Source organism: Cebus imitator, unplaced genomic scaffold, assembly GCF_001604975.1.
Source record: "Cebus imitator isolate Cc_AM_T3 unplaced genomic scaffold, Cebus_imitator-1.0 Scaffold41, whole genome shotgun sequence".
Classification (NCBI taxonomy): Eukaryota; Metazoa; Chordata; class Mammalia; order Primates; family Cebidae; genus Cebus; species Cebus imitator.
Genome location: NW_016107356.1, coordinates 2590429 through 2612134, shown reverse-complemented (window position 1 = coordinate 2612134; position 21706 = coordinate 2590429). Strand labels below are relative to the sequence as shown.

General features: G+C 48.2%; 1 protein-coding gene across 3 annotated transcripts in view; it reads left to right on the top strand.

Moving 5' to 3' along the window:
• Nucleotides 1–21706, top strand: part of URB1 (URB1 ribosome biogenesis homolog) — a 75001-nt gene that overhangs the window by 51383 nt on the left and 1912 nt on the right. For all 3 annotated transcript variants that reach the window (XM_017526092.2, XM_017526090.2, XM_017526091.2), the window contains exons 28-38: nucleotides 282–345; nucleotides 3358–3529; nucleotides 4268–4370; nucleotides 12409–12569; nucleotides 13185–13296; nucleotides 15275–15381; nucleotides 15937–16080; nucleotides 17186–17295; nucleotides 18423–18620; nucleotides 19908–20149; nucleotides 20771–21370. In XM_017526092.2, coding sequence (XP_017381581.1) covers nucleotides 282–345; nucleotides 3358–3529; nucleotides 4268–4370; nucleotides 12409–12569; nucleotides 13185–13296; nucleotides 15275–15381; nucleotides 15937–16080; nucleotides 17186–17295; nucleotides 18423–18620; nucleotides 19908–20149; nucleotides 20771–21370 — 2013 coding nt within the window. The remainder of the gene's footprint in view (nucleotides 1–281; nucleotides 346–3357; nucleotides 3530–4267; nucleotides 4371–12408; nucleotides 12570–13184; nucleotides 13297–15274; nucleotides 15382–15936; nucleotides 16081–17185; nucleotides 17296–18422; nucleotides 18621–19907; nucleotides 20150–20770; nucleotides 21371–21706) is intronic.

Genomic DNA, 21706 nt, shown 5'->3' with positions numbered 1-21706 from the left:
TGTGAGGGTGTGAGCAGGGGGAGGGAGTGAGGGCCAGGGGGTGTGAGGATGTGAGCAGGGGGAGGGAGTGAGGGCGGGGATGTTTTGGGGATAGGGAGTTGGGACTTGGGGGTGTGAGCAAGGGGGTTGTAAACAGGGGAAGGATACGAGGACCTGGTGGTGAGAGCAGGGTGAAGATGTGAGGACCAGGTCTTTTGCGCAGGGGAGGGTATGTGGGCAGGTGGTGTGAGCGGGTGGTGTCAGGTTCAGCTTTCTAAACCCATCCTGTGTTGACTTTGTAGACCAGAAGATTTTACTTCTGCTTCGAGCATATGAGCAGAACAAGCTCAGCCTCATCAACTTCAGGTGAGTGTTGGGCTAGAGGTGGACCAGGCCCTGAGGTCGCAGCCCCCTCTCCACGCAGTGAGCTCCAGACTTGAGATTTCTCTCATTCCATTTTGGCTCTCAGGGAAAGAGTGAGGCAGACAGCACTCCCCTGACTCACCGGCTTCTGGAGGCTGCTCTGGGGAAGCTTGGCCTCTTGCCATAAGGCACCTGGGCAGCCGCTCCAGCTGACCGATGGGTGCCTGCCTGTCTGGAATTGCCCCAGGCTCACTTTTGGGTAGGCTGTGGTGTTTCGTTTGGTTAATTTTTCTGAAAACTTTTCTCCTCATCCCTTTAGGTAGACTGACTTATACCATAGGGATTTCAGGGGAAGTGTTAGGGCCTAACTACGTAAAATCTACTTTTTTGTCTGTGCGTGCATGGGTGCGTATGTCTGTGTGTGTGTGCGCATGTGTGTGCGTGCTTGCCTATGTGTGTATGTGTGTTCATGGGTGCATGTGTGTCTCTCTTTCCTGGGCTCCCAGTCTCTTGGTTAGACAGGCTTTGGTCCTGCAGGGCTGGGCGTGACGCTTTTCCCTGTGGGCCCTGCCTCACCTCTGCGAGTGCCGCAGCTAAGCATTGGGGTCCTCTTTGCTGCCCTAGAGCCTTCTTTTATCCTTGCCATTTGGGACTAGCACCTGCGCATCTGCTCAATATGTGTGCATGTGTGTTCAGACAGGAGGTGGGCCGACTGGGCCAAGGAAGATCGTTCAGGAGTGCTCACAGGGAGGAGAAAACAATGTCCACTGCACGGTACTTTGTTTAAAGATAAGAGCTGTATCCGCTCGGAAACTATCTCCCCCCACTCCCCCCAAAAAAACAAAGAAAAGGGAAATTAAAACACTTTTTTCTGTCTCTTAAGAATGCCTAGGGCTTGCATAGAAACCCTTCTCCTTTCTCCTGCACCAGCCTTGCCCTCGGCATCAGAGCTGGTGCTCTGTCAGTTATGTCCGTTCTGGAGTAGAACAGTCCTTTTTTTTTGGAGACAGAGTTTCACTCTTGTTGCCCAGGCTGGAGTGCCGTGGTGCAATCTCAGCTCACTGCAACCTCTGCCTCCTGGGTTCAAGCAATTCTCCTGCCTCAGCCTCCTGAGTAGCTGGGACTACAGGTGTATGCCACCACGCCCGGCTAATTTTTTGTATTTTTAGTAGAGACGGGATTTTACCATGTTAGCCAGGATGATCTCGATCTCTTGACCTTGTGATCTGTCTGCCTTGGTGTCAGCCTCTGAAAGTGCTGGGATTACAGGTGTGAGCCACCGTGCCCAGCCAGCAGTCCTTCTTATGTGAGGGAGAGGGGAGAACAAATTGCAAGCGGGTTTTACCACAGTGAGGCATTGTTCCAGCTGCCCATTTCTGCAGGAGAACACCCTCTAACACAGAGAGCAGTGAAAGCCCAGCCAGGCTGCCCAGGGAGTCGCAGGTTAGGGCTGGTTGTGAAGGGAATCTAGTTTCAGCTCCCAGGGGAAGAGCGAATCAAGGATGTGCAGCTCACCAGCTCTGTGGCTCTAAGGGGCACAGAGTATTTCCACAAACAAAGTAAACGTCCCATCCTTAGATGACGGAGCAGGCCTGAGCTCGGGGAGCTGTGCTGGGGATGCTGGACGCTCCGTGGCGGTTCTCCCGCCTGTCAGTGGTGGGCAGTCTGCTGAGCGTGCCTGGCACATGGGTTACCTGCCTGCCAGAAACCGGGGTGAACAGCGAGCATCCCTGAAAGGATGATTCTTCCCTTTTCTACCATTAGTGACTGTTGTTTACTTGCACAGAAGCGAGTCTGGATTTAGAAGAATTTTGTTTAGAAGTATTTAGCACTATAGATGCTCCTTGAGTGCCTGGAGGCTCTGGGTTCAGTGCTGTCAGGAAAACCTACAGGAATGAGCCACAGTCTTCCTGTCTGCTGAATGTATCAGACTGTCAGAAATTTAGCCCTTTTTAAAGTGGCAGCTGACTCATGCACTGTGGTGTAAACCAGCTCTTCCAGGAGCACCAAGAGCCAGGCCCTATGTGCCCAGGGATCGACAGGGAGTGCGTTGTGCCAGGGTTAGCATTTGGCCAGTTGGGGGATTTAATTGAGGTGAGGTTGGCAGAGGGGCCTGAGGCAGCTGGAGGGGGAAACAGCATGCATGAGGTGGAAAATCAGGACATTTGGGGAAAGGTTGAGTGGGCCGGCTTATCGAGGTCATAGGATGTGTGCAGGGAAGCAGGCAATGGGAAGGCCTAATGGGTTGACAGTGGAAGGTGGAAGTACCAGACGGAAGCATTTCCATTCCATCTGGGAGACAGCAGACTTGGTCCTCATCAGAGCTGGGCTTCAGGAGCAGCCGTGCAATGGATAGGGAAAGAGAGGAGAAGAGATTGGGGAAGCAGGAGGCTGGGGTCATTTTCTAGGAGGGAGGCAAGGTGGCCTCTGACAGCTGCGGTGGCATTTGTGGTGTGAAGGCCGTGTACAGCATACACATGGTGGGCTTAGCTGAAAGGCCTGTGCAGACAGACCTGGTTCACTTGTGGCCATGTGTGAGCAGTGAGAGATCAGGATTCTGCCGCTGTGGTCTAGCATGGACTCAGGAGCCAGACTTCTTGAGTCTGAATCCCAGCCCTGCAGCATACCATCTGGGCAGGTGACCAGCTGAGCAACTGCTTAATCCTCTCTGCACCTCTTTCCCCATTTGCACAAGGGGGATGATAATAGTACCCACCTTGTGGAGTTGTTGTGCAGATTGAGTGAACTGATCTACATGAAGGGCTGAGAACAGGGCCTGCATGTCATAAGCTCTGTGTAGATGCTGGCTTCTGTCATCGTCACCGCCACTGTCACCCACCCTCAGCATCACCATCAGCACCACCCACTTCATAAGCTGTGATGGGATTGAGTGATGTAACACGACACATGCCCAGAACAGTACCTGACAACTGCTACCTGTTGTGGTCATTACCGTGATTAATTCTGTTCCCGGTGGGGCCTGTGACCAGTCTCTTTTCCCTTTTCTGGCTCTAGGGTGCTGCTGTGGGGCCCAGCGGCCGTGGAGCATCACAAGACGTGCCGGAGCCTGGGCAAGTCGCTGTGGCAGCAGCCAAGCGTCGGGGACATCCTCCGCCTACTGGACCGGGACCGGATGATGCAGACCATCCTGCACTTTCCCCAGAACCGGAGGCTGCTGCCCCCCGAGGTGCGGCTGCTGCTGTTCTGTCCCTACCCGGCCCCCCCACCCCAGCCGCAGGGGCTCCATCTGCACCCTCAGCTTCATTTTTCTTGTTGTTTACCTTTTTATTAAGTAAAAATCTTATCACATATAAAAGTGCGAGACCAGACCCTCATAAGCCACCACCCAGCTGTAGCAATGGGCTGCACTGGCCCCACTTGTTCTGTTTATACCACTGCCCTCCTCTGCCCCCACAAAGGTGATTTTGCAGCACATCCCAAGGGCCCTGACAGTTCATGTGCAAGCACTGCTTTTTACAGAGCACTTTGTTTTATGCCCTGAAATATTCAAAATAATTTGAGGTCTGGCAATAGCAGGTAAACTGTTAGTTCATACAGTTTGAGAATCTCTAATCTGAAAATCCCAAATCCGAAATGCTCCAAAATTTGAAGCTTTTTGAGCGCTAACATGAGATAGTGACACCCTTTGCTTTCCTGAGGTTCAGTGTACAGAGACTTTGTTTCATGCACAAAATTATCTTCAATTCCTATGTAAAGTTACCTGCAGACTATGTATTATGGGCATATGAAACAAATGATTTGTGTGTTTAGACTTGGCACTCATCCCCAAGATATCTCATTATGTATGCCAATATTCCAAAATCTGAAGCATTTCTGATCCCAGGTGTTTCAGATAAGGGATACTCAACCTGCGTTACATTTGTGAGGTTGAATCACACATTTTTGTTGGTTTTGGCTCTTTCAGGACACACAGGAGCCGATTTTCAAAGACAAGAGCAGGGTGGAGCTTGATGGCCTCTACGACCCCTGCTTTCTTCTCCAGCTCTTCAGTGAGCTGACCAGGCCAGGTAACTGCAGCCTTCTCTGAGGTCAGGGCCTGCTATGCATGACTTTTCAGAGGTTGGGTCGATTATGATAATTATTCCCATAATTACCAGATGAGGACCTGAATCTTGGAAATCATTCTTAAGGGATCTTCAGCCGTCCTCTCGTCTTTTCATTCCAGTGGTTTTCAGCAAAGTCATAGTTAGTGTTTTGAACGTACAGTGATTTAAAAAAAAAATGTAATTTTAAAATCTGGGAATGTCCCTTTGTCCTTGATGTTTTCCTAATTTCTAATGATGAGCATTTTCTGGATTTTTACTAGTTACTGGTCAAATGCCAACAGAAATGAGAAATTGGATTCCTGCAAAGGGGTCAGCCTGCTGAGCTTGCCTTTTTCTTGGCTTAAGTACATTTTGGAAATTATAGTTTGTGTCTAGTACCTCAGAGTGGGAGTCTTTGTGGGTAAAGGGGTTGTGGGGAGAGAGGGAAACATGTCCATGCAGCACACATTGACGAACACTGAGGTTGGTCTTCCCAGGCTGGTCAGGTCTGTTGGTTGAGGCATTCTCACAGTGTGTAGGGACAGCTCACTGTGGCTTGAATTTGCATTTTTTTAATGGCTAATGATGTTGAATGTCCTGTGGCTTATTTGCTATCTGCACATCCTCTTTGGGGAAATGTCTGTTCATGCCTTTTGCCTATTTTCTAATGGGAATTTTTGTTTTTTGAACTATTGAGTTTTGGGATTTTTTGTGTGTTTGTATTTTGGGTTCTTTGTTGTTGTTTGTTTAAACTATTGAGTTTTGAGTGTTCTTTATATATTCTGGATACTAGTCCTTGGAAGGATTTGTGGTTTACAAATATCTAACAATCTGTAGCTTATCTGTTAATCCTCTTAACAGGCTCTTTCACAGAGCAAAACCTTTTAATTTTGATGAATTCCTGTGTGTCAGTTTTTCCTTTATGGATCATGCTTTTGGCACCTTAAGAACTCTGTCTACCCCTAGGCCCTAAGGAATTTTTCTTCTGTTTCTATGTAAAAGTTTCTAGTCTTACTTTTTACATTTAAGCCCGGGCTCTGTTTTGAGCTCATTCTACTGTGAGGTGTAAGATTTGGGTCTTGGTTCACACTGCTTTGCCTGCTGTTGTCAGTTGTTACAGCCTCTGTGTGTTGAAAAGTCCATCTGGCCCCCTTGTGACTGCTGCCCAGGTGGGGGTCCCAGCTGCCCACTGGGACTCCCAGGTCTTTCCTGGCGGGGAGGGGTAAAAGTAGGGGCAGTCGTGTCACTGCTGGGCATGCTGAAAGTCCTTGCTCTCTGCTAGGCTTCCTCTGACACCCCAGTTGGGGCAGACAGAGTGTACTGTCACTGCCCGGGAGAGGAACACCCTGCCTCCCTACTTGGCATTCTCTGATGCCACCCCAACAGGGATTTGGGGCTCCTTCTTCCAGCCTGGCAGGAGTGGGAGTTTAGGCTCCACCTTTGCTGGCATGGCTGGGAGTGGGGCGCAGTGAAGTGTTTGGCTAAGTATCACCGTTACTTTCTCAAAGTTTTCTGTCTTAGGCAGGCTTTTTTCCATTCTTTTTTTGTCAGAGAGAACAGGCTTTTGTTCTGGCTTTCCTGTGTGTGAGAGCCTGTCCACGTTTCCAGGCTGCTGACTTGACCCGTAAGCCTAGGACAAATGAGGCAAGACGACAACCCAGGAACTCACTACCTTGTTCTTTGGGTCTCAAGGTCTCTGGCTGGTCTGCTTTCTTTCTACCTTTCGGAATCATCTTATGTTTATTCTACATATGATGTTAAGTATTTTCAGTTGTGCTTGATAGGAAGAATAGGAAAAAGCACGTCTACTCCATCTTGTCAGAATTGGGAAATTTAAGTTAATTAATTTTTAACATTAGGTAATACATTTGTATTTTAAAATTCAGCAGGTGCTGAAGGATGTACAGGGAAAACCTCCTTCCTGCTCTACCTCTGGCCATGGTTTCTTCATTCTAGAGGGAGAACTGTTACAGTTCCTCTTGTTTTCCTAGGTCTAACTTGAGATTCCAGTGGGGTGTGCTGGGGGCGTGGAGACACGCATTTTGCTTTTGGGCTGGTTCGCATGATCCCTGAATGAACTCCCAGACTTCATCACTGGGGAGATTTCGGTGCACTGGGGAGACCATGTTGCACTCTTCATCCTGTTTTCCTCCTTTTTAAACTTGAAATGTTCTTTTTCTCTACAAATTCGCCTACTTCTGAATAGATTTGCCAATCCTCTATCAGTGCCCTTTATATCCCTTTTAAAAAGATCAAAGAGGCTGGGATTTCTTAGAGCTCTTCCCATCAATAGGCCTTTGTGTTGGCTCTAGCTCCCCTTGGTGAGTACTGTGCTCTGTTGCTGAAGCTGGATTTTGTTTGCAAGAGAGCAGGGGGAGTTCATACAAATGTCAGATTACGGTTAATAGCACATGGATATCTTAATTGCCCTGATGGCGATTTTTGGCAGCAGGCTAACTGTGGCAGATCTCCTAGTCTGTGGCTAGGAAGCTCTTCTGATTTCCCCCGTGCCTCGATGGTGCTGGCTAAGTCTGTTACTCATCAAACACGGAAACAAATTTCCTATACTCTAAAAATTGCAAGACTACTGGACATTTTAACTTTAGTGAATTATAGCAAATCATTTCATCGATCCTCTGTCTCACAATAGAACTTTCAGGAGAAAAAGGCTTGGAAAATGTTTAATGGCAAAATCAGGTTGTTAATTTTCATGAAAGCTGGAGTGTACTGTGTGTGTTTTTTTTTTCTTGGTCTGGGAGGACTTTTTTGAAGAGCTGTCATTAGTAAATGGTCTTTCAAATTAGGAAAATGTACCAGGTACCAGTTTCCTTTAAATTTCCAAATATGTCGTATTTTAAGTTTTATTGGTTTAATATAGGTAGAAAAATTTGCAGAGCTTGTCTCTCCCAATCTTGAAAAGGATTTGCAGCAGCCAAAAATTTACAAGAAAAATTCACATCAAAGTAGAACATTTCAAAAGGCGTGGAGGTGGAGAGGGAAATGGATATACCCAAACAAAACAAACGAAAACCACTCTCTGAAAAGTAAGTTTCTTAGATGTTGCTCTGGGCATCTTGTCATCCTGAACAAAAAATGGGGTCCTGCTTTTAAACAGATTTCACCGACTGCTGAAAGGAAGCACACCCATTCATTGGAAGGGGCAAATTCCTGGCACTAAAATAGTTGAAGTGTGATGCATAGAACAGTATACAAATTATGTGTGCACGGTGTCAGTTCTGGTGCACATATAATTTGTACACTGGTGGTGATACCACCAGCCACATCAGGGCATAGAGCAATAAGCAGCTCCTCAAGCCCCTCTTCCCTAGAAGGGGCCAGCATCCTGCTTTGGAACTTCACGTAAATGGCGATACACATGATGTCATCTTTTCTACCAAGCTGCATTTATGCCATGTGATGTTTATGAGAATCAGCTGTGCAGAGTGCAGCAGAAATTCTCAACAGTATATTTTTACTTCCTGCAGTGGCACCTGGGTCCACGATTGCTAAACGAACTGCAATCCTAAATTGCACATATGATTAATTTTTATATATGGCTGCCAGTCTTGAGAGTATTTACAGTCTCATTGCTCCATTTTCAGCCCTTTGCTGAAAATGGGAACCTATTTTTTTAACCTTACTGCTTCCCTTCTTTGAGTCCTTGGCCAAGAAACGGCCAGCCAAGGCTGTTAGCAATGGCAGTGACAAATGCTTTTTCCACAGCAAACTCTTGTCCTCAACAGAACTGGGCTGAAATCTACAGCTTATAATTCACACATGCCACAAGGCAGTCAGAACAGAAAGCCCTATTTGCAATTCTCTGAGCCTCATTACCAGATGACCAGCAGGTTCCTCTGACCCTTCTCACTGTGATGACTCTAGTCCAGTGGGGTGTCTCTGGGGGATATTATGGAAGAAGAGGTGTAAGGAAGATTTTTGGTGCTCCAGCAGCACAGTTGTACTGCTACTGAAGCCTACTAAAACTGAGACACCTTTTTTTTTAAGAGTCGGGGTCTCACTCTGTTGCCCAGGTTGGAGTGCAGTGGCATGATCGTGGCTCACTGTATACCCAAACTCCTGGTCAAGCTATCCTCCTGCCTCAGCCTCCTGAGTAGCTAGGACTAAGTGTACCACCACCATGCCTAGCTAATTTTTCTTTTTTTGGTAGAGACTATCTCTCTGTGTTGTCAGGAGAACTCCTGACCCCAAGTAATCCTCCCACCTCAGCCTTCCAAGTTGCTGGGGGATTGTAGGTGTCAGCCATTAAACCCAGTTTTGGGACAGTTTTGATTTCAATCCTTGATAACTGTCCTGGTTAAGCCATTTTGATCTGAAGGTCTGTTAAGGCCAAGTTGCTATTCATGAGGTTCTTGAAACAAAGAGAAGGGCATTTGTAACTTTTTAAATAGCCTGTTAGTTTTCAACATCTTGATGGCAGCTCTTTTCCGTAAGTGTTACAAAGCCAAGATTTTCATAGAGTAGCAGAGATGAGCCCAAAACAGGAAATTGACTTTTCCTCATGGACACGTGGAAAATCCATTTGTCTTAGAATGTCAGTGATTGCTAAAAATATCCCAGCCAGCTGGGTGTTATCTGCTTTTGTGAGTATAAACTAAATGATTAGACTGTTCTCTTTCCCATATACATTCCATTTACCTGTATTTGGTATGTAGTTATGTAGGTGTCTCTCAAACACATTTATCCCATCTTTTCTAAAACAATATAATTTTATCCAGTTTGGTGCTTTTAAAGCTTTTTGGATTTCTTTTCCCTTCTTATCAAAAACAGTCACTTGTGAAAAATAAGAAAATTAGGCCGAGCATGGTGACTCATGCCTGTAATCCCGGCACTGTAGTAGGCCAAGGTGGGCTGATCACTTGAGGCCAGGAGTTTGAGTCCAGCCTGGCCAACATGGCAAGACCCCATCTATACTAAAAATACAAAACTTAGCTGGGTGTGGTGGTACATGCCTGTAGTACCAGCTACTCAGGAGGCTGAGGCACAAGAATTGCTTACATCTGGAAGGCAGAGGTTGCAGTAAGCCAAGATCATGCCACTGCATTCCAGCCTGGGTGACAAAGGAGGCTCTGTCTTAAATTAAAAAAAAAAAAAAGAAATAAGAGAATTAGAAAATTTTGTTCCTAAACTGCTATGCCCAAGAGTCATCTGACTATGCTCTTTTCATCCTTTCAATTTTAGTCTGTATCTTGATATTGAAAGTGGGTTTCTTGAAGGCAGCATGTACCTAGGTTCTGCTTTTTATCTAATCTGACCATCTCTACCTTTTAATTGGAGCGGATGCACCATTTATATTTAATGTAATTATTGATCTGACTCCATTTTATCTTTTTTGTTGACTTAGCTGCAACTTGTACGTGTGTGTGAGTGCATGCATGCATATTTTTACTGGTTACTTGAGTGTTTATAGTACACATCTTCAATCTATTATAGTTTATCTTCAAGTGAGATGATACCACTTCATGTATAGTATAAGAACGTTGTAACAGTATAGATCCATTTCCTTCTTTCTGGCTTCTCTGCTATTCTTATTACGCATTACACTTCAATGTGCCATAAACCCTACAATACTGTTTTTGTTTCAAATTGTCATTATTTTTAAAAGAAGTGTAAATATTTGATATTTGCCACATTGTGACCATTCCTTTGTGTAGATCTAGATTTCTATCTGGTGTCATTATTTTTCTTCCTAAAATACCTCCTTTAAGAATTCTTATAGTTCAAGTCTACTGGTGACCAATTCTTTTAGCCTTTTTGTGTCTGAAAAATGTCTAAACTTTTGAAGGATTTTGATGGGGTACAGAATTCAGAGTTGACAGTTTTTTTCCTTACAGTACTTTAAAGAAGTTGCTCCGCTAGTTTCTGAATTGGGTTGTTTCTGACAAGAAATCTGCCATTCTTCTTATCTTCATTCTCCTGTGTGCCATATGGCTGCTCTTAAGATTTTTTAAATCACCGATGTCAAACAATTGGATCATGATGTGCTTTGGTGTGGTTTTCTTCTTTTATATATATGTTTTATTTGTAATAATGCTTGCATGATTTTCTTAATGTTTCATGTTAATGAGTATGTTGGCCGTCTAGGTTTATAGTTTTTTTGGTCAGAGTTACAAAAGTTCTGGCCATTATTTCCTCATATTTTTTCAGGGACCCTAATTACACCCCCCTCCCCGGACACTCACGTCTGTTCCTGTTTTTCCTCTGTGTGTTTGAGCTTGGATAGTTTCTCATGCTGTCTTAAATTCACTAATCTTTTTAGAAACCGAAACTAGTGTCTAATCTCCGATAATCCCATCTCTATTAGTCCGTTCTTGCACTGGTATAAAGAACCTGAGACTGGATAATTTATTAAGAAAAGAGGTTTGATTGGCTCGTGGTTTCATAGCCTGTACCGGAAGCATGGCGGGGAGGCCTCGGGAAACTTTCAATCATGGTGGAAGGTGAAGGGGAAACAGGCACGTCTTCCCTGGCTGGAGCAGGGGGAAGTGGGGCAGTGCCACCTGCTTGTAAACAACCTGCTCTTGTGAGAACTCACTCATTCTCATGAGAACAGCAAGGGGGAAATCTGCCCCGCCATCTAGTCACCTCCTACCAGGGCCCCTGCCTCCAACATGGCGGTTTATAATTCGACATGAGATTTGGGTAGGGGCACAAATCCAAACCCTCTCACCATCCAATGCATTTTTCATGTCAGATATTTTAGTTTTCATTTCTAGAGCTTGATTTTGGGTTTTTGGATCTTCTGTGTCCCTGCTTAACATGCTTAATCTTTCCCTAACTTTTAAAAATGTCATCAATGGACTATCTCTTTTTTTTTTGAGACAGAGTCTTGCTCTGTTGCCCAGGCTGGAGTGCAGTGGCACTGTCTCGTTTCACTGCGTGCTCTGCCTCCCTGGTTCAAGTGATTCTCCTGCCTTAGCTTCCCGAGTGGCTGGGACTACAGGTGCCTGCCACCACACCCGGCTATTTTTTTGTATTTTTAGTAGAGATGGGGTTTCACTGTGTTAGCCAGGATGGTCTGGATCTCTTGACCTTGTGATCTGTCCACCTCGCCTTCCAAAGTGCTGGGATTACAGGCGTGAACCACCTCGCCCAGCTGCTGTCTCTTATTGATAGTATATTCCATGATCACTCATTTGGAGTAGTCATTTCAGTTGACTTGTGTTTGGTTCCCAATTAAGCCACAGGTCACTCAATCTTGAGAACATCATTGTGGATAATTTTCATGATCAGATTAAGAATTAATCATTAAAGAGGGGTGAAGTATCTTCAGTTGTATTAGTGGAGAGCCCTCTAGGTTGCGGTAAGGCATATCCCCTCGTGTGTCTGGCCTTCTCCATCTCTGGGTCTTCTTCTCTCCTGCAGTGATTGTCAGCTTCTCTAGGCCTCACAAATGGCAAGTGGATACCAGGCAGCAGTCTCTCTGGACTTAAGCCTGGTGAACCACTCTTCTATGAGGTGTGTGTTTGTTTGAAGAAATAGCTAGGTTTCACAGTGGCTGTGAGTGAGCCCTTTGTGCGCTGGTTGGCATCAGCTGCATTTCCCTGCTTTCACTGTCATGTGTGCTGTCCTCAGTGATGCTTATCAACAGGCGCCCGCAGTGGAGGGCTGAGCAAGGTGGAAGCTGGGGGCGGATTTTCTCTGCTGATTCCCATTTGTGTTGCCCAGGTCCCTGGCATGCTGGGGTTTCCGCAGTAGGTCTCAGTGTCACCTCCATTCTCCTGGCTCATTGGATGTTTATGAGAGTAATGAAATTATCATGGTTGTGATGTATGAGCGTTTTAGAGCCTGAAGTTATGGTCATTACTGCCACATAAAGGAAGATTTTATTTTTTGTCTAACTTCAGCAGTAGTTAGGAGGAGTTGGAGAGAGACTTGCATTCTTTTTATTTGGCACATGTAGTTGATATTGGTAAAATGCAAGAAAAATTTAATTCTCCAAGTTAACAAGAATGATGAAATCATATTGTGTGTGCTTCATGCTGTATTTTATTTCCTGTAGAGTTTGTGGTGGATTGTCGAAAATTTTTGGATTCCAATGCTCTGGGCCTAACTGTCACAGCCCTCAGCAGCTATGACCCCCAGATGCGAGCCATAGCCTACCACGTCCTGGGAGCCTACTACTCGCACTTGGAGGGGGCACGGTTCCAAGAGCAGTCCCAAGTAAGTGGGAAGAGTGGACATCCTGCCGTGGGGGTGGGCCTGGCGGGCTCCAGAAAGCTGGCTGTTCACTCGGTTCAGTAGAAGCATTTACTAAGGGACACGGAGGTGGCATGTTGCCGGGAGATCTCTGCTGAAGAGCAAAAGTCTGTTCCCTTAGGAGGTGATGCTGGAGGTTGCCCTTGATCCACAACCCTCTGTGGAAGTTGAAAACAGTTTCTCCTTATGGGCTTTCTTGTGTTGTGGGTAGACAAAATGATTTGACTTCTACTGAGTATTTCTTTGGTCTAAACTCAGTGGTTAAGGTGGCTGTTATCCGTGACACACTGAACCTCAGAAACCTGTACCCCATGGTGCTGGAGGAACAAGAGCAGATTAGATTTTCAGGGCATGGTGCCAGACTTCTCTCTGCTGATTGACACCTAAAATAAAAACGGAAAGCATTCCTGAGATGCTGGCAGGCAGTGTGTCTGCTCCTGTGAGCTTCGTCCTTGGCGGCCCCTGGGATGTGAGAAGCAGGCACGTCCTGCCGAGCCTCGGTTCAGCTGCACCAGATAAGACTGACCATGGCTCTGAACACGCTCATCTTATGTTTTCTTTTTCTGTTCTGTTTTCAAGCTACTTTACCTGTTGGATGTAGTCCGGAATGGGATTCGAACTCAGGACATGAGACTCACTTTTACCTTGGCTCTCTTCATTGCCAAAGCAGCCGTGCAGATTTTGAAACCAGGTACCACTGACATAATGAGGTTGAGGGGAGATTGAAAAGTTGAGGCTGAGCAAGTCCACTTCTAGGGATTAGTCCCACAGGTACAGTGGGTCACACATCTGTGTTCAGGGCCACTCGTGCTCACGATCGTGGAAGATGAGGACCCACCGAAGCACCCATCAGCACTGGACAGTGCATAGGTGATGGTTGTGAGGAAGCTCTTTGTGGACCCAGGTGGGGTGGAGTCCAGAAAAAATGAGATGAAAAACAAAGTGCAGAACAGCATTTCTATAATGGAGGGAAACAGTATATATATTCATATTTGCTTGTAGTTACAGAAAACTGTGGTGAGAGCAAGTAAAACTGATGTTAAAATGTGGCCTGATCACATCCTAGATATTGGAATCCGGGGGCTAAAAGTGTGGACACAGCCAGACCTTCCCGGACTTCCCCATCCCCATTTCTTCCTGTCAGATGCGGTGATGATAGGACCCACTGCCTCTAGGATTGCTGTGAGGGTGATGAGGATCACATACTTTTTTTGGTTTTTGGTGCTTTTGTTTTGAGACACGGTCTGGCTCTGTCACCCAGGCTGGAGTACAGTGGTACGAACTCAGCTTACAGCAGCCTCAGCCTCCCAGGCCCAGGTGACCCTCTCACCTCAGGCAGCCTCCCGAGTAGCTGGGACTACAGTGAATGCCACCATACCTGGCAAATGTTTTATAGAGACAGGGTTTCATTATGTTGCCCAGGCTGATCTCAAACTCCTGGGCTCAAGTGATCTGCCTGCCTCAGCTTTCCAAAGTGCTGGGATTACAGGTGTGAGCCACCACACCCGGCCTGGATCATGCACACGAGCACACGTGGAAGTGCCTGGTATAGTAAAACCCATCAGTGCTAGCTCCGTAACCATCGCTGCCTTTGATTCATGAATCATTGATTCATGCTTAGGCTCACCGTCCTTAGCTAGAGAGCTTTTGGTGTGTGAGTACTGTGTATGTGTAACCCACGGTATTAGAATAAGGCTCCTTTTTGTTACAGGAATGAGGTACCACTGCTAAGATAGTGTGACTAGAAGTTAGCTCGTTCTGAGTTTTTTTTTGTTATTGAGAGAAAAATCATAGAAAGATGGTACCATCAGGGACCACAGGGTGCTTTTAGTATAACATGGCTCTATTTCAGATGAGGAAATGCCCCCCCCCACTCACCCTATTTCCACCCCTACCCCCCACATTCACTCACTGAGGCTCCCAAGGTTAGATAGCTTGTCCAAGGCCCCATAATTAGTTCATAAACAAGTTGCTATTAGAATTCAGATCTGATTTTCATCCGCTCCCATTTCATTTTTATTCCATGGGTTTTACTTGCCTTGGAGATTTGGGAAGGAAAGAAAATAATTGGCAGAAACCATGATGTTTTCGGTCCTGGGTGTGGCCCTGTCCCACACCGGTGCACATGTCAGGGTGGAACGTGTGCAGGGCAGCAGTGGTCACGGGGAGACTCATGGTAATCCAAAGGCAGAGGGGGCAGGGGGTAGCGTGTCTGTTGCCTCTGCTTTAGTGCATTCCAGAGGCACTCAGTAGTGTCTGAGCCTCCCCTGCTGTGACGGTTCTTTTCAGTGAGAAGCTAGAAGCAGGTGCAGCAGCTGGGTGTGGTATCAGCCCTGATCTGTGGGATGTGTGACCACGTTCACCCTTCCCACCTGCTGGTTTGAGCCTGTGCTGCAGGACAGGAACTGGGGAGGGAGAGGGGCAAGGTCCCTGAAGGACTCAACATCCAGCAGTGGTTTCTGAGCCTGGAGAGCAAGCCTGTGTGCAGTGTGGCGCTGAGGTGTCTCGCTGTGTTCTCATTCTCGAGAGCCAGTCATCTGGGTCAGGATACGAAAGTTCCTGGGAGGGGATTTATGTCTGATACCCACAACACCTGCCTCTCGGCGCTGCCAGGCCAGGGGGTGTCCTGCTGGGGCCTGTCGTGGCTGACTGTCTGCCTGTGTTCTCAGAGGAGCACATGTACCTGAAGGTCAGCAACTTCCTGCTGTCGCATGAGTACCTGCACATGGACAAAGTGCCTGGCTTCTACCAGTTCTTCTACAGCTCCGACTTTGAGGTACGCTTCCCGAGTCCTCCAGGCCCTCCGCAGGCCCCTGAATGACTTATGCGGCCGCCATTGTCACTCGGACACTTTCCACACCAACACTGTGTGCTGCTCAGCCAACACCGTCGTGCTGGCAGTGTGCGGGCGCCGAGGCCACGCAGGCCTGCCTTTGGGGATGTCCCCGGGCTGTGAGCTCACTCCTACGAGGTGCCTCAAACCTGAAAAACTGCTGCGGAGGCCTGCGTTTTATCCCATTCTCATCGTATTTTCTTGGTAAATCACTGGGTTAGGTACTGAATTCCTTTTTTAGATATTCATATTAAATATTCTTTTATAGAAGATCTATCTGACTTAAGTTCAGTGTTTAAACTTGACTTGATCCTCTATTTCCGACCTGAAGAAATGGAATCAAAGATGAGATCAAGGATTTTTTATAATCAGACATGGAGGTTAGGGCTGCTGTGTTACAGCCTTTGCCACCACTTAAAAATCGTGATGTTGGAACAGTTGTCAGATGAAAAGACTTTTCACTCACTTAACAACGGCTTTTTGTGTGCCTGGTTATAGCAAAAAACGGAGCAGGAGTGGGTGTTTGGCCTTCTGCGGCAGGGGATCCGGGACAAGCACTGCTATGAGCTGTGTGCCCGGCGCGGCGTCTTCCGCATCATCCTGTCCTTCTTCTACAGCCCGCTGTGTGACGAGGCGGCGCAGGTACGTGGCTCCGCAAGCTCATTTGAGAGGAAGAGGCCTGTCCCCTTCTTCAGGTTTTATTTGGAAGTCAAGTCCACGTGAATTCTGTTCCCAGCCTGTTCCCGGCTCAGTTAGGGAAGGGGAGACACTGTCAGTGCCATCCTGTTCCCTGCATGTGGAGCAGGCGGAGTCACTCGAGGCTGCAGTGTTGAGACCCCTCGTGTCATTTGTCCTCTGAATACTCTTTACTGAGGCCTCCTACTATATGTATGGCCCTTGACATATATACGAAGGCCATCAAGGGGGGATACTGATCAATAATCATGAGCCTTCGGAGTGGTCAGAAAATCTAGAGACGCCTTGTCAGGGACTGAGGTATTCTGAGGCACTTTTACTTACTACAGAAGTTGGGGGTCATAGAACTCATTTAGAAAGCAAGAGTTGTGTTGAAACAGGCAGCCTCACCTAGCCAGTCAGGAACAGAGCTGGTGTGTGTGCCTTCTAAATAGTACGGGTAGGTGGTAGAAGGACATAGGAAAAGCCTTTGGTATTTTGATTAATTTTTATTCAGTCAGCTTTTGTTTCTCATATGTGCATTGTGGGTAAATAGGGCTTTTCTTAAGAAGCCCATTTGAATAAACTGAATTTGAGTGCGGTAGCTTTTTGTTTTTTATGGCATGTGAGACTTCTGAAGCACCCCAGGAACAAGTCAGGGGACAGTCCCATTTTTATGCCCTCTCTTCCAGGTGGTAAACACAGGGCCATGTGGCTGGAGGCTGGCCAGGAGACGGTCCCTCACCTGCTCCCTGTGCAGGTCCCTGCGCGTCTGGGCCATTTGGTTTCTGTGGTGCAGCTCTGCCTGTGGGTTGTTTCCAGATGATAGATTAGTGGAAGTGAGGATCCCCTGGGCTCAGAGATTGCTGGGGAAGTCTGTGGCCTCTGGCTGTCACTCATGGGGAAGGGTGCATTCATACGCGGCCACCACTCTGACAGACTTAGCAAAGCAGGCCTCATTTGCAGCCGCGGCCTGTAATGGCGGCATACCATCACGTTTTTGAAACGGTTTCTTTAATCAAGTAAATTGGGTTTCCTGGCTGAAGAGTAACTTCCTGTTTGGGGTTTTCAGAACTGGATTCTGGAAATTCTACAGAATGCTGCCCAGGTTGCCAGATCTGCCTATGAAATCATACGAGACTATAGCCTTTTAACATGGATTTTACACATCCTTGAAAGCAAGTAAGTCCCTTTTGCATGAGCGGTGTGGGTCAGGTGGGAAGGGAAGGAACAGAAGTGAGGATGTCTGCTGCCAGCTCTGTTGCTGGTTGGAAATGTCCAGTAGAATCCATGCTCTCTGAAATGCAGTGTCCTCCAGTGCTACCATATGCATGGCAGTCCTGCCCCTGGCAGTGCCAAAATGTCTTTCCTCCATTCACAGCTTTCCCTTGAGTGTCTCGTCTGCCATGGGACAGCAGACGCCAGCTGCTGTTCGCATCCGGCAGAGTCTCCGCCAGCCTGCCTGGCTGTGTTCTGCTCGGGTCAGACTCCTCCCCTCGTGTCCCAGCAGCCTTCCGTGCTCTGAAGTAGGGTCCTGTTCTCTAAGGCTGTAGCAACTGCAGCCCTCCGGTGGCAGGAGAGCAGGGCTGATGAGGTTACAGGACTCTGCGTCAGTGCAGGGTCTCGGTCCTCAGTGACGAGCCCGCGTTAGAGGAGCAGCACCAAGGGCTGCTGCTTGAATCTTGATGATTGACTGATTCCTGATTCTCCTGCTGCTTGAGACTATCTGCAGAGAAGAAGACCCTGTCACAGCAGACAGCACTTGATGGGAGGGCTCTGTCTTACAAAGAGCTAACTACTATAATAAGCCTGAGAGAATGCAGGCCCTTTTGTGCATTTTTAAAAAGTATTTCCTGAAATTTCTCTAAAAGAAAGTAATATATCCAAGTACGTCTGTAAACAAAAAAAAAAAGCGGGGGTGGGGGAAGAAAGTAACGTCTGAAATCTAGGATGTATCTTTGGACATCAACTTCAAGACTGTGTCAGGTTTACAAAAGGCATGATCAGCTAATGTCCCTGGCTATTAATTTCTTGTTTTAGGAACTGAGCTGTTATCATGAACAGGAGAGTTTTTGTTCGTGTGCCTCAGTAGCTCCTGATTTTTTGGAAGGACTTAGGGCAATCTTCTGTTAGGAAGGAGCCTGGGTGCCTTATCCTGTGTCAAAGCTGCCTTTGTGTAGCAAGCGCCGTTTTCACTTGGAGGCTGTGCTTATCTAGGGGATGAGCACATAGGATTGTGGAGGGGGATAGTCTGATCCTGCTGAAAGGACAGGATGTGGCAGATTGAAGGCTGCTGTGCTTAATTTCAGGTTTCTGGAGACTCCGCTGCTGTCTAACGTGATCTCCTTGCTGCACACACTGTGGGTGACCAACCTGGGGGACAAGGCAGCAGAGTGGGAGAGCCAGCGCCCTTGCCAGCCCAGCTCCCGGGAGCCCCCCAAGCGGCTTGCCCTGCACCTGGTCAATGAGTTCCTTTATGTTCTCATCGTGCTCATGAAGCACCTGAGGTGAGTCCTGCCCCCGCCATGGGGGGCTCCTGGCCTCTTGGATGCTGTGTTGGTCTGCCACCTGCGGACACCATGTCTCGGTCACAGCTCCATGGCTGTCCCGGGGGACACTGGGCCGTGGCCTGCTGTTGATTGGGGCAGAGTACCATTGTCAGGTGTAGGGAGCATCCGAACATCTATTTTATTAGCTCTTTCTTTCCCCTTCAACTTTATAAGGCTTCTTATCAAGGCCCCAAGAACATAGCACACTTTTAAAAACCTAATATGCATCATGTGAGGTCAGTTTCAACAGGTAGGCGAGTCACCTACCTGGATGTTGTGATTCAAACACTTGAATAAAGCGATGTTTCATAGATGTAAAATATTTCCTGTGACTCTCACATAATATGGGGTGTTCCCAAACTTGCCTCTACCTCCGTTAGCCTGTGAAGATTCACTGTCCATGAATTTTCTTGAATATTTTGTATTTTCATTCAATTCCTTAGAGTCATGCTTTTGGTTTCCTTAGAAGAACTAAATGTCCCTCCAGCTCTGCATGTTAGAGAAAATACACTGTGCACTCACTGTTTCTGATTCGGGAGCCAGGGTATGCTAACTGGAACCAGAAGGTTGATTTCAAGTGGATTGTCGCCTCAAAAGGAAAAATTTCTTGCTAAGAAGGCCTTTTGTTTTGTATAGTTCAAAACTAATTTGTGAAATCTGTAGTGGATAGTCACGTTTCCTATGCAGGGCTGTCAGAAGACATGCTGGTGTCTAAGAACCAATTGCTATTTAAAATACTGGTTTTACGTTTACAATTGTGTGGAACCGATGTTACAGGATTTCACTTTCTTGGAATTCAGGGATCTCTTTTTCCTCCTGGTGGCCATCGGTCAGGTTTTGGCCGTAAGTGGTGACATTGTCCCATGGCACCCCTGGGTTTTTCTCACTTCAGACTGGCGGTCCATGAGGCGAGAGAAATTGGCAGGCCCAGGGTGGAGCCTTCGCAGGCTTTGGCACCCTGGCCCTCAAGCTGTCTGTCTGGCTACTCCGTTTAGCCAGGATTTCAGGAGGTCTGTGCCTCTGGGGTGCAGGTCAGACTCCAGGTCCCCTTTGTGACTTACTAAGTGGCTCATTTTTTTCCTTTTCTGTGTCCCGGGGGCCCATGCTAGATGTCTGCTATGCAGGCAAACCTGGTTCTTGGAGAGACAGCGTGCACCTCTGGTGTGTGATGTCACCAGGCTGCTGTGGGGCTGGCTGCCAGGCTGGGGGGCGGCCTTGGCTGTCGGTAACATTGGCTCCCAACAGGCCCACCTTGGCTCCCACCCAGCTGACCAACTTCTTTGGGACACTTGACTCCGTGCTGAGGTACCGGGCCACCGTCATACAGGCCTTCAAGGACATGAACAGATTCACCGTAAATGAGACAGTGCTTTCCACCAAGGACGTCCTTGTCCTCTTGCACAAGTGGAGCCTCATCGAGAGAGACCTCAAGCTCCAAGAAGACCTGAGAGCAGTCATTGAGAAGGGCCAAGCCCGGGAGCTCGTGAGTGAGTGTTGGAACCCAGGACTGGCCCAGAGCAGCCAGCACCTCTCTGTTTCCCTCTCCTTCCCTCCCTCTCTTTCTCTCTCTCTCTCTCTCTGTGTCTCAGCCACATTTCCAAAGTTAATGAGGCTCAGAGTTGGGGCACATCTGTCTCAGAGCCTGGAGAGGGATCTGGGCAGCCTGCCTTTGACTTTCAGCCTGGCTGCTTACTAGCTCTCTGTCTTTGGAGAAGTCCCTTCACCTACCTTAGTATCAGGGTGCTCACCTGTAAAGAGGCCTGGGTGGCCGTGAGCTACTTGCTCCCACCTCATCCTGTAGTGCAGGGTTAAGGAGTGGACTGGAGCCAGGCCTCCTCGACTGAAATGCTGCCCTGATTCCCTGTGTTTAAAGAGGACGATCATGGCGCCTGCCTCATGGTGCGAGGGTTAATGAGTTGGTTATAAACAACAGTGACGACAGGCACAGTGAAACATCGAGCACTCACCAGGCTGTTGACACGGGAGCAGGGCTGGGTGCTCAGGACATGCACACTGCACCTCCTCTCCCCCATTGACAGCTCCCCGCATCTGGATCTGTGTGGGCAGGAGAGACCCCAGTCTCACTACCTTCGTTGTGCATTTTACAGAAATGCTGAAGGATAAGAACAAGCCTGTCATGCCAGCCCGAGCTAAAGGCCCACGGGGCCGAAAGAGGAGGCCTGGGGAGGCAGAGGAGATGGCTGACCCTGAGCTGATGGCGTCTACCTTGGAGACATGCAAGGGCCTTCTGAGGTCCATCTTGACCTACTGGGGACCAGTGATCCCGGGTCCTGACCCCACTCAGGAGCCTGTGGACTCAGCCAGCCCCGAGAGCGCTGTGCGCAGCCCCGTGTGCACCGCCGCTTCCCTGGTGGTCAGTTGGGTGCTGCGGTCGGTGGCCGAGCATCCGCTCAGCAGGGCAGAGGCTGCAGGACTCGTTGGCTGGCTTCAGAGCCACATTTTGCCGCACCCTGTGGTCGTGGCTGACCTCGTTAGGGACAGTGCCCTGCGGAGCAGCATATTCAAGCTGTATAGCTGGCTCTGTGGGGCCGAGGGGCTGGCAGGGCCCGTGCAGGAGGTGGCCTGCCTGTTCAACACGGTCATGCTGCAGCTGGTGGCCGCCCAGGGCTGGGCAGGGAGCCCCTTCCACCCGGCCATGGAGGCCCTCTGCCTGTCTTCTCTGAGTGAGAAGGATGAAGCTACACGAGGTAAGCCTGATTCTTTTGTTGGAGGCTGAAGAAATAGATGCAGGAGTGGGCTTGGGGGTAGAAGTGACTTCTGTGCTTGGAATGCCTAGGTTTCTGCCGCCTTCCTCAGCTGGGCGTTGCGCCTGTTTAGGCGGCTCCTCACCACGGTTCTGGGGTTGCAGAGAGCTTGCCACTGGGCAGTGAACGTGGAGGGAAGGAGGTGTTTGCTTTCGCTTGCAGGCGAAACCCTTGGTGCTGGTCACGTTGACGGTGCAGAGAGGGCCCCCTCAGAACCTTGGCGACCCTGCACCCTGCAGGGCAGTGGGCTTCTGACCATTGGCCACGTGATGAGTTCTG